The following is a 12,309-nucleotide window of genomic DNA, read 5'->3' on the forward strand; positions in this document are numbered from 1 at the left end:
CCCTCTCGGACCGAGCTCTCTGATTGGCTGCGAACCGTGGCTCACCCACTGCTCCCCCCTCCCTTCCTCCCCCGCCCCGTCTCCACGGCAACCTTCCCTGGTCTCCTCCTCCACCCGCTGCACCCGCACCAGCTGGATCCAGCCCCTGCCTTCTGTCTCGGGTGGCCAGGACTTGAAAGAAAAGTGGACGTAGGAGGGAGCGATGATGCAGAAGTTACCTAAAAATTGGGGCGGAGAAAGGAGGCTACAGTTAAGAAGGCGAAAAAACTGCAAAAGTAACAGCGGAAAAGTTGGGAGGTCCGGTGGGTTCCCTGTTCCGGGGGAAGGATCAAGTACCACGGCAGCAAAACTTTTTCCTTCTCTGATTCAGGAAGGTGCTAGAGAAAAACATGGAATTCATTTCCCCAACAGTGATTATAATCTTAGGTTGTATTACTCTTTTATTACTTCTTCAGTGGAAGAACTTGCGTGGACCCCCGTGCATAGGGGGCTGGATTCCTTGGATTGGAGCTGGATTTGAGTTTGCAAAAAACCCTCTAGAATTTATAGAGAAAGCAAGAATCAAGGTATGTGGCCTTAGTAGGTGAGGTTCCCGGAAGAGGTAATGTTTTCTTTTTTATTTTCTTTAATTGTATCTCAAGTGCAAGGTTAGAACATGGGAAACCTACTTGCTGCCCACAATCAAACGATCTAGCCATTTATGCGTTCCTCAGCTAACAATCAACAACTATGTCTTATGCAAAGCTTTTTGAAAGAAATAATTTTTATCAGTTATGAAATACAAGGCAGCTTGTAACTGCCTTTTTGGAAGTAGAGATTAGTTTAAAAGTGCTAGTTACTTCATGGTAGATAAAAAATCCTAAGTGTATACATATTAACTAAATGCTTGCACTGATTGGGAAAGCAGAAGTGTAATACAATTAATTGCAGTTCATGAAAACGCTTAATAAATTAGTATCCAAGAGTTAACACCAGGCTATTGTAAAAATCAAGAGTTAACACCAGGCTATTGTAAAAACTGCTTGCAAATTCGGTCTTTACAAATATAGTGGGCACCGTATTTTCAGCTGGTGTTATTTGGTGATGATGAAAACCATTTTCACTGCACACTAAGGATATTAGTAATCATTGTTGAGTACATATTTTGGCTTTAAAATAGCTTTAAAATATATCTTCCAAAAATAGTATATAGATTACTGCTATTTTTTCTTTATTTCAATGGACATTCTCGTGTGTATGTTCCTGTGTGTGTTTGTATTGTGTTTGTGCTTTTTTCACTTACCTGATTGTTTCATCACAACTTCCTAAAAGTGAAATCGCCCAAAGGACATGAAATTGTTTATATTATTTTGTTACTCTTGTAAAAGGATGTAAGAATCCTTTTTCCTTTTCTTTTACATTTTCTTTTCCTTGGAGTATAGGGGACTGCCTCAGTCTTCATATCCTGAACCACACTAAGTACTGTAATTCTTGCTAGTTTCATAGATGAAAAAATATTATATTTTAAAGAAATACTTCTTTGTCTTCCAGAGTCTTCCTTAGGCATATGATTTTGATAAATCTTAAGGAATGTTTCTAAAAGCTTGTCTCAGAAGATCAAGCAAGATCACAAAGATTATTCTGTTTTCTTCTAAAAGGTTTATACTTTTGCATTTTACATTTAGGTCTATGATCCACTTAGAGTTAGTTTTTTTGTAAGGTATATGTAAGGGGTGAGTTTCATTTTTTCTCCATTTGGATGTCCAGTTGTTCCAGTATAATTTCTTGAAGGACTTGCCTTTCCCCATTGAATTGCCTTTGCAGCTTTTCAAAGATTAATTGACCATATATGTGTAGATCTGTGTCTAGCCTTTCTATCCTATTCCATTGATTTGTATGTCCACTCCTTTGTTAATACTACCCTGTCTTAAATACTAAAGCTTTATAGTAAATCTTTAAATCAGGTAGTGAAAGTTCGTATTTTTTGTCATTGATGTGGTGTTCAAGGTTATTTGCGTTTTAATATAAATTTTAGAATTGGCTTGCTGATATCTATAATAAAGGCTGTTGGAAGTATGATTGGAAGTTTGTTAAGTCTATAGAAAAATTGAGGGAGAATTGACTTTTTAATTATAAGTCTTTTAATCCTCAAATGCTGTTTACCTTTCCCATTTATTTAGCTATATAATTTCTTTTAGAAATATTCTCTAGTTTTTGGTGATGGGATCTTGCCTGTGATTGTTAATTATTTTCTGAAGTATTTTATATTCTTGAGGCTATTGTAGTTACACTTGTTTTCACTTTTGTTTTCCAGTGGTATTTCTACCCCCCCCCACATAAAAGATACAATTGTTTTTGAATATTAACTTTGTATCCTGTGATCTTGCCAAGTTTACTTATTAGTTCCAGTGGTTATTTTGTAGATTTCTTAGGATTTTTATACATACACAAATATGTCCTACAAACAGATACATTTGTTTCCTGTTTTCTGATCTTTATGCCCTTTATTTCTTTTTTCTTGCATAAATGAAGGACTTTTAATATATTGTTGAATAAAAGAGGTGTGCATAGACAAGCTTGTCTTTTTCCTAACATTAGGGGGAAATTGTTCAATGTTTCACCATTGAAGTTCTTATTATCTGTAGATTTTTCACAAGTGCCTATTTCAGTCCTGACCTTTGATCCATACCCAGAATTCAAGATGCCACCAGGGAAATAAATCATGACCTACTGTCTGTTCGCTTCTACACACTTCTCTCCTCTGTGGAGTTTTAGTCCATTTAGTTCTTATCATTTCCCCAACTCTCTTATGCCTTTAAAAATATGATCTTTGTAATCTATCCCTCTTTTCTCTCATCCTACACAGAATCAGAAGCATCTGCATTTGTTTTAAAAGCTGCAAAATATTCCCTGAATCATAGTTCACTTAAACAGTCACCTAATGATTGACATGGTTTGTTTTCAACATTTTCCTATTATAATGTAGCAACAAATGTCGTTTCTGTGTGTGCAAGTATATCTGTGGAGTAAATGATCAGACTCAAAGTGTAAATGTATTTTTTAAATTTAATTTTTATTTTATTTTAGAGTATAGTTGATTTACAATGTTGTGTTAGTTTCATGTGTACAGCAAAGTGATTCCGTTATGCATATGCACGTATCCATTCTGTTTCAGATTCTTTTCCCATATAGGTTATTATAGAGTATTGAGAATGCATTTGTAAGTTAGAGTGAAATGGGAAACTTTGTGAGTGTTTTGAGCAGAGGAGTTATGTGATCGGATTTAAATTTTAAAGGTCACTTTGGGCACTCTGTTAAAAACGGAAACATAAAACTAAAAGAAAGGAGATAATTTGAACATTTTGGTAAGAATTCAAGCTTGAGATCCTGGTGGCTTGTACCATGGTGATAGCAGTGGAATTTTGAGAAGTGGCTGTATCTCTTTTGAAGGTGGAAGCAGCAGGATTTACTGATATATTGAATGTGGTGTGTGAAAGAATGAAAAGGGGCGGAGGTGACTCCACAAAGTTAGACATGAGAAACTAGAACATGGACTCACTATCCAGTGAGATGATCAAGATTACCTACAATGTGGCCTGAGTGCCTATATGTGTTATGAAGGGCCACTTTCCTCATGGAAAGTTAAGAATTCTCATTTGAGCAAACCTTCAACAATGAAAATGAATCATCTTCTTCTAAGTATTGATTAATAAACAATTGTAGGTAGGGAATATTGGGAAGCAGTGTAGATGTCTGGATCACTAATGGAGGAAAATGAGACTTCACTATTTGGGGGAATCAATGATTATTGGACCCACAGTTGCCTGATAGCATCCAAGAGTGTGTCACTGGAATGATCACATGCCATTTCATGTAGATCTGGAAACTGGTGTGGGAAAGTCAGTGTGGCCACAGGAGGAAATGAGAATGCCACTTGGAAGGAAGGAGGTTATTATATTCATAGGTCCAAGGCAGGGGTCACTGCACCCCATGCAGGGCCACGGGCGGAAGCACCCTGTCAGTCAGGAGGCAGAAGATGGGAACAAGAGAAAGCCCTGCCCAGAGCCTTTATTGGGGTTTCCTCAGGAAAAGCAAGGCAAGGCAGGGGAAACAATTTAGGATTGACTAGTTTGAATAATTTCTGAGGACTTTGGGCTATAGGGTTGGTCTCGGGGTGCCTGGTGCCTCACACTGGAATGATTTAGGGCAGCGGTAATATTGGCTTGGTGTGTGAGAATTAGATAAGGAGGTGGTTGGGGATATAAATTCAAGATGGGTTGGTTTCCATATGAAAGGCATACTCGTGGTTGGCTGAGTCCTTTACTCTCTCTAAGAATTGGCTAGCCCTGGGAGGGCCGTCTCTATCCAAAGCCGGGCATCAAGAATAACAAAATGTAGATGTAGCTAATGTAATTGGCCCTATGATGGATAGATGGCCAATAGACACCAAATCTAAGAAAGTGCAATTGGGACAGTAGGTTCTTTTGAGAATAGAGTCATGGGGAAGATTGTGGTGTATTCCCTCCATTCATAATTGAAGAAAATGTTAAATGATAAATCAGAGGCCAGTGAAAATAATGATATATCTTTCTCCCAATAAAGTCATGGACTCCCTAAAACCACATCCTGCACTGGAGGATGTTTATAGGTTCCTAGGAGTGATCTGATAGAAAAGCAAAACTGATGGTATAGGAGAGAGAAGGCATACATGTAGAACAAAGAGAGAGAGTGTGGAATCCATAACACAAGTGAAGGCCGGTGGGCATTTCCCACGGCCAGGACCCTCCATCTGTGTTAACCGAGAGGAAGTGTGGAGAATGAGTACAGCTGGATATAGTTCTTCACAAGCTCTGGTGGTGAGAAGCTGAGAGAGCTCATTTTTTCCCCAATGAGTTACAAAGCAAGAACACCCTCTCAGAGTGGAGAGGGTTGGGCAGGGTGAACACGTGAGTCATTTTAGAAAGTGAGAAAGTGAACACATTACGGAATTTTGGGGATTGCAACACACTGCTGAGTGACTACATTGATGGTGAAATCAGTCAGCAGCCTATCTTTTTCTTGAACAAAGTTCAGCCATAGGTTGTTGATAACCCTCCTGATATCTTGAAAACAGTGCTCAAATATCATGGTGTTCACTATAATTTCTAATCATTATTTCCAATTATTATTTCCTACCACCAGAAAGGAAGGTGCAGGCAAATAATAACACTATCAAAAGCAAAGCAAAGTATTACAACAGAATACATTAGGATTTATAGAATTTAGATTTTGCTTAATCAGTCAAAATTTATAATTTGTTATTATATGTAATTAGAATAGTTTTTATCTTGACTGTGAATTCAGCATTGGGGTTCTTGAGGAACACTGTCTTTTTTAAAATTAATTGATTAATTTATTCATTCATTCATTTATTGGCTGCGTTGTGTTTTCATTGCTGCACTCGGGCATTCTCTCGTTGCAGCAAGTGGAGGCTACTCTTCATTGTGGTGTGTGGGCTTCTCTTGTTGTAGATCACAGGCTCTAGGCACATGGGCTTTGTGCTCTCGGCACGTGGGCTTCAGTAGTTGTGGCAGTGGGCTCAGTAGTTGTGGCTCACGGGCTTAGTTGCTCCGCGGCATGTGTGATCGTCCCCAACCAGGGATGGAAGCCGTGTCCCCTGCATTGGCAGGCAGATTCTTGACACTGTCTTAAGCATAACCCATGGTCCACTAACTTATTTATTAGAAATGCTTACTAATATGATCTGTATTTATGTGTTTTCTTTCAGTATGGACCAATATTTACAGTCTTTGCTATGGGCACCCGAATGACCTTTGTTACTGAAGAAGAGGGAATTAATGTGTTTCTAAAGTCCAAAGAAGTAAATTTTGAACTAGCAGTTCAAAATCCTGTCTATCGTACAGGTAAACAGTATTTTCAGATAGTTCATTTGAAATACAACAAGGAATTCAAGAGCAGTTTTGGGTAACAATCACATCTTCACTCCTCTACCAAGAATGAGGCAGGCCCATTATTTTGTTTTCTAGAGTAGAGATAGAAAGGAGTATGTGATGAATTTGGCCCTTGTAAAATAAATTATCGGAAACCTAAAACATTTGGATCTAATTAGACTTGTGTAAGAGATGAGGTCACCTCACTGATGTTTACTTGGGACGATGTTGGAATCTGCATCCTGAGACGGCTCCCGAGATGTCCCTAACTCTGCTTTGCTGCTGTGTATGCAATGTTCTCCAGGCTATAGCTCTTGGCTTGATCTCATGTTGCCACTCTGCTCCTTGAAAGGAGCACTGTTTAGTAAGGCCTTTCCGATGGCAATTCCTGACATAGCCCACAGGGCTAGTAAGGACAGTGGGGCTTGGCTTCATATCACTGGTGCCCTTTCTTTCTCCATTCTCAGAGACGGTGGGGCCGAATTTGTCAGCATGCTTCCAGTGTGACTGTCTGCCTTCGTCTCTTCCCAGGCTGCAAATGTGCTTGCTGAGGCCGTTTGTCCTCCCGGGCGCGCAGAGCTGGTTGATTTCGTGCCTGGTTCTTTTCTCTGCTTTCACAGCGTCTGTGCTTGCTTCTACCATCTTTCTTTCTCTTCGCTTCCCTTTTTGCTTCTTTCTTAGCTTCATTTTCATATAGCTTCTTCTTATGCATCTCTTGCCATTGAGACAAAGAAGTTTTCAAGGCTGTCGGTGATCAATAATAGCATGATTATTATTTCTTGTTGCTCGCATGAAAAAAATCACAACAGGCTGGTTAAATTTTTTGACTTTTTAATGCTTCTTCATATTTAGACTATGGAATTCCAGATCAAAGAAATATAAATATTTTGAAGGCTCTTGATCTATAAATTCACATATTCCTTCAGAAAAATATACCAAGTTACTCACCCATCAGAGGTGTATTGAAGCAGTCACATTTTTTTCACCTCTGCCTCCTCTGGGGACTTTCATGTTGAAATATTTCTTAATATTTAAATATCTTAATATTGACTCTTGAGCCAGCTTTCCGTTCCTTTTGAATAGTCCCCATACCACAGAGACAACGTATGCTCAAGTAGTGTACAAATTATTTTTCATTAACTTATTCAAACTATAACCTACATATAATAGGATGATGAAATATAAAATTAAAAACTATTTTTTGAAAAACTTACTCTGAAGACAATAAAAGAAGATTAAAGAAAAATATAAAGGAATACTGTAGGGAGTTTAAAAATTCATACTCTTAGCACCCTGACCAGACCAGGTATATCATGAAAGGAGCGTGAACACTAAGATAAAGCAAAGAGTGGGGCCAAAGCTATTCATGGGGTTGGGAAAGACCTGCTGGTGAAGGGAATATTCAAGAAGACACTAGAAGGAGAGAAGAAATTAGCAGGAAAAATGTATGGCTTGTAGGTGTGTGGCGGGGGTGGGGTGAGGGGGTAAGGTTGATCAAGTAGAGAACATTCTGAGCAGACAGAATAGCTCATGAAAATGCTGAGATGTATAAAAGAGCGTGTGTTTTCAATATACCTGGAATATATATTTGGAGGGAGAAGGGACTGGAAATGTCATTGGAGAGCTGGAAAGGGTAGAAGGCATTGTAAACTTTGTTAAGGATAGGAAGCCAATGAAAAGCTTTAAACGTGGAAATAAAATCACTAGATTTCTGTTTCCCAGAGGCTTCCTTAATCACCCATTCTGCTCCTCCGTTAAAGTGAATCACCCTACAGACTTTCACAATCTCACAGTCTGTGTTGCATCTTCACCTACTTTTATATGCAGGAGGTGATTTTATGTACTAGGTGAACTTTGGCTCTAGTCTCTGCTGATCAAGGAATAGAGAGGGAGGTCTATTGACTGTTTGCTTCAAGAAGTGGTTGCTTCTTTTGAAAAGCGTTTTCTCTGTTTACAGCATCAATCCCAAAGAATATCTTTTTAAAACTGCATGAGAAACTTTATGTCATGGTGAAAGGGAAAATGGGGACTTTCAATCTATATCAATTCACGGGACAATTGACCGAAGAATTACACCACCAGCTGGAGAGTTTAGGCCTTCATGGGACCATGGACCTGAACAACTTAGTGAGGTAAATAAACGCCATGTTATTTAATTTTTTTTTTGGAATAAAAACATTTAAGCCTATACACTGAACTTCAAAAATTATCTGGTGGATTAATGAAGTCTACCTAACTAGGCAATTAAAAGGTTCTATGAATTTTTAAAATTCTAATTAACAGGAAGTTTTCAGTTAGCACTTCAATTTGAAGGTAAGCAACTAAGCCAACAGAGTCATTTTAACACATTTATAATAATTTCTCCCTAGTCGTTCCATACCATTTTGTATGCTCTACGTGCATTTTCGACGTATAATTGTCATGTGTCCCTCAGAATTTTGATAAAACAATGCAATTTGTGATCATTAGAAGAAGAGGATATTGAGAGGAGAGGGATGAGGGTAGAATCAGAAAGTAGATGGCAAGCGTCCAGGAGATTTGTGAGGCTTGACAAGGTGCCTGAGGCAAAGCCACCGTGAGCCTCGGGCCTGAGCCCTGGTCCTGTGCGAGGGGAGGTGCTGAGAAGACAAGTGAGAAAGGAAAGGGCAGTGTGGGGAGCCAGGTAGCACTTGGCCACGTCCTGGAGCTTCCTGGCACATGTAAAGGCTGCACACGGCCCATGAGGAAAATTCCCTGCATGGAAGAGAGATTTGGTAAATTGAAGGTACCTCCGAGGCACTTTTCCAGCTCAGTGGGATAACAGGATGCTGGAGGCAGGAGTCAACCACTCAGACTTATAAAACACAACAACATTGAATGTTTTGTTAGAAGTCCAGAAAGAGAGAGAGAGAAAAATAAAAACAAAAGACAAGCAACCAACCAAACTTTTAACAGGCCCAGTATTTACAACAAAACAAAGCAAATTCTTGAATACCTTTGAAACTTTGAGGGAAGGAGATCCTGAGAAATTTCTGTGAGGAAGAAATGGTAAATAAAAATAGAATAAACAGTACTTTGTGTTACTAACCTGGGGCATACTGACAATCTCTGAAAAAAAAGAAAAAGAAAAGAAAAAACAATCTCTGATATTCTTTTATTTAAGGACCCCACAGGAATCATTTTATTCACTTGAGGGAAAACTTACTGATGATAGATACTGTATTTCAATATTTCAGTAGAGTTGAAAGTTATAGCATCCTGGGAGATATTAGGAATTTGGTGACTAATACTGCCCTTGCTTCTTTCTTTGTTTATTTTTTGCTGCTGTCTAAAGGTATGGACTGTATCTCAGTTATTGTTATTATTTGCTAAATAAATGCTTGTTGAAATTGTATTGAATCAACATGTCTCTGTGTATCATCTCACATTTGTCACGACCTAACAATACTTGCTTAGAAAGCATTTGAAAATCTTCAGGTAAGTAAGACCACAATTTCAGTTACCCCTAAGTTATCTTGAGCACAGTAAGCAGGTATTAAAACCTCTTAAGAATGACTTTTCCTACATTACTGATAAGAAAAAAAAATCAAAAGTAAACGAATTAATTAATTAATTTAAAAAAAAGAATGACTTTTCCCCCACAAAAAAATCTATCACATATGATTGTCTGCCGCTAATATGTAGCTATTCAATAATGCCTTCTTTTGTATCCTGTGACTTTCTTCTTCGGTCATTGGCTCTGACATTTTCTGTGTTTCTATCTTTGCAGGCATCTCCTTTACCCGGTCACAGTGAATGTGCTCTTTAAAAAAGGTCTGTTTCCCACAAATGAGAAGAAAATCAGGGAGTTCCATCAGCACTTTCAAGCTTACGATGAAGGTTTCGAATATGGGTCCCAGTTGCCAGAATGTCTCCTCAGGTAGAGAGTTGTTTCTTATATTAATTCCCTGATCAAGCTCCTCTTGGCCATTGATACATTTCGCTCCTTTCTTTGTTCTAAGCAGCTATACCATTAGTTTAAGTGGAAGAGACAGAAGCTATAATATTTCTTATGACCATTTTGGGGTGTGTGTGTGTGCGCGTGTGTGTGTGCGTGTGGGAATTGAGGGAGGAACTGAAGAAGAGAGATGGGTTATTTTCTTTTATTCTCATTTTGACGAACAAAAACAAGAGGGGGAGGGGAGAACATGAGAATGAAATGAAGAATCTATTTTGAGGCCTTTTATGCCATTTACAGCTTATTATTATCACAGTCATGGCCATATTATCAACTGTGACCCGTGTCAGAATCAGACGTTGTCCTTTTTCTCTCTGAGGCAGAAGTAGGTGTGGTTCAATGTAATATTTCTAACAGTTGGCTCGGACAAAAGCTTATAAAACGGTTTGGTTGCACAGTAACACATAATTTTTTAGTTTCTTGGCAGTTGGTCTACAATGATGACTGGTCGGAAAAGATTGAAAAGCTCTGAGTCAGTTTGGTTTACCTCGCTTAACCCAGCAACGGGTCCCTGTGCTAGGTTTTCATCCTCCTGCAACTGACAACAGCCAGAGCAAACTTAGATCAAGCAGATCATGAGCCCTGTTTTTTTGTTCAATGCCAAACCTTTAGGAATGCAAACACTTATTTGCAAAAGACACTAAAATGTGGCTGCCTTGACCTCTTAATTTCCTTGTGGACTAATAAGCCTGAACGTTGACTTCTCGTGAAGTTCCAGCTGAAAGTGAAGAAGACATTTGGAGAAACAATTAAAATTGCATAGACACTGTCCCTTTTCTGCTGTGACCTATTACTCCTAGAGTGCTTTCAACTTAATGTATACATGTATTTTTTTATCACCTAGAAACTGGTCAAAATCCAAAAAATGGCTTCTAGCACTTTTTGAGAAAAAGATTCCAGATATAAAAACATACAAATCTACAAAAGATAATTCCCTGGTAAGTATTCCTTAGCTTTTTTTGTTGTTGTTGTTGTTTTGGGTTGGTTTTTTTTTTATTTTGCTAAAATACAGGAGACGAAAACAGTCATAAACTATGATTGTTAAAAAAATATTTTTGCTAAAAATCAGGAGATTAGAAACCGTTAGAAACCATTTTTGTGCCAGGCACTATGTTGGACTCTCACACACGTTATTTTATTATTACATCCTCACAACAGTGAGGGCGGTATTAACCCCCTTTTACATAAAGAAAAAAACTGAGGCTACAGACAACAAAATAACACAACAGTCTGAGGTTTTTGAAAAGTGGTTTATAGATTATACAGTTGGTCGTGTCAGCAGTCACAGGTGGGAGTCATGGCAAATGAAGCAAAGAGAATACAGCTCAGCAAAGTTGACTTTGTTCTTGAAACAATCACTGATTGTTTCTCTCTTCAAATGCAACCAGGTAGTGCAGTATAATTTAAAAAGCAAGGCACTGGGAATCACTGTCCTTAGTGTCCTAGATCTGTGGTTCTCCACGTGTGGTCCCTAGACCAACGGTACCAACATCGCCTGGGAACCACTCAGGCAGAAACCCTGGGAGCCCAGCCATCTGTGGTTTAATACACCTTCCAGATGGTTCTGAGGCTTGCTAACGAATGGTTCTCAACCCTTGTCGCTCATTAGAATCCCAGAAAGCTTTTGAAAACTACCCGATTCTCTATAGAGATAGAAGATAGATAGTAATTGCCTAGACCCGGGTGGAGATTGGGGGAAATAGGTGGTGTTGCTAAAAGGGTGTGAGGTTTCTTTCTGGGGTGATGAAAATGTTATGGAAATTAATCATGATGATGGTTGCACAACTCTGTGAATATACACAACGTCACTGAACTGTATGCTTTAATGGGTGAATTGTACAGTATGTGAACTATATCTCAATAAAGCTGTTACCGAAAACAAACAAACAAACAAAAAACTGCCTGATTCTCCAGACTCACCCTCAGAGACAGATTGCTTTTGGCCTGGACTATGGGGCTCAAATCCAGTCACCACTGTGTGACCTTGGGCATGGTAGCTAACCTCTTGGCTTCTGTTTCGTCACCTATCTCATAGAGCTGTGGGGTTCAGTGAGTCAATATCAGTAAAGCACTTGGAACACAGTAAAGACTATGTGAGAGTTTATCGTCATCATCACTGGAGGAATTACTTCATCTCTTTCAGCATTTAAAGATGATAGCAAACATGTTTGTTTGTTTGCATTTGTTATGATAGCAAGTGTTATCACAAACACATCTGCTTAACACTGGAGAGGAAGATCACCTTAGAAAAAAAGAAATGTGAGAATATTTGGACATCTCCCTCCTGAATAAAGGGAATAGAAAGCCAGACTGGAATACCCTTCACTGACAGACTATGTTTCCACTAAGGAATCTATTTTACAAACAGATCCAGACGAACACATTTTTGTTTGCATTATTTTCCAGGATTTAAAGGTAAAGTCA

General features: G+C 38.7%; 1 protein-coding gene across 8 annotated transcripts in view; it reads left to right on the top strand.

Annotated features, from left to right (window-relative positions):
- The first annotated feature begins 123 nt into the window (after window positions 1–123).
- The window catches only part of LOC130831938 (24-hydroxycholesterol 7-alpha-hydroxylase), a 69,642-nt gene continuing 57,456 nt past the window's right edge, over window positions 124–12,309 (top strand). For 3 of the 8 annotated variants that reach the window (XR_009048148.1, XM_057700419.1, XM_057700420.1), the window contains exons 1-5: window positions 129–566; window positions 5,747–5,882; window positions 7,867–8,041; window positions 9,658–9,807; window positions 10,730–10,823. Coding sequence is in view for 7 of the 8 variants with exons in the window: in XM_057700419.1 (XP_057556402.1) it covers window positions 390–566; window positions 5,747–5,882; window positions 7,867–8,041; window positions 9,658–9,807; window positions 10,730–10,823 (732 nt within the window). In the remaining variant the exon portion in view is untranslated. Of the gene's footprint in view, window positions 567–5,746; window positions 5,883–7,866; window positions 8,042–9,657; window positions 9,808–10,729; window positions 10,824–12,309 lie in introns of all 8 variants that reach the window. The other 5 variants (XM_057700422.1, XM_057700421.1, XM_057700425.1 and 2 more) reach the window with 5 other exon arrangements.

Source organism: Hippopotamus amphibius, chromosome 11, assembly GCF_030028045.1.
Source record: "Hippopotamus amphibius kiboko isolate mHipAmp2 chromosome 11, mHipAmp2.hap2, whole genome shotgun sequence".
Lineage (NCBI taxonomy): Eukaryota > Metazoa > Chordata > Mammalia > Artiodactyla > Hippopotamidae > Hippopotamus > Hippopotamus amphibius.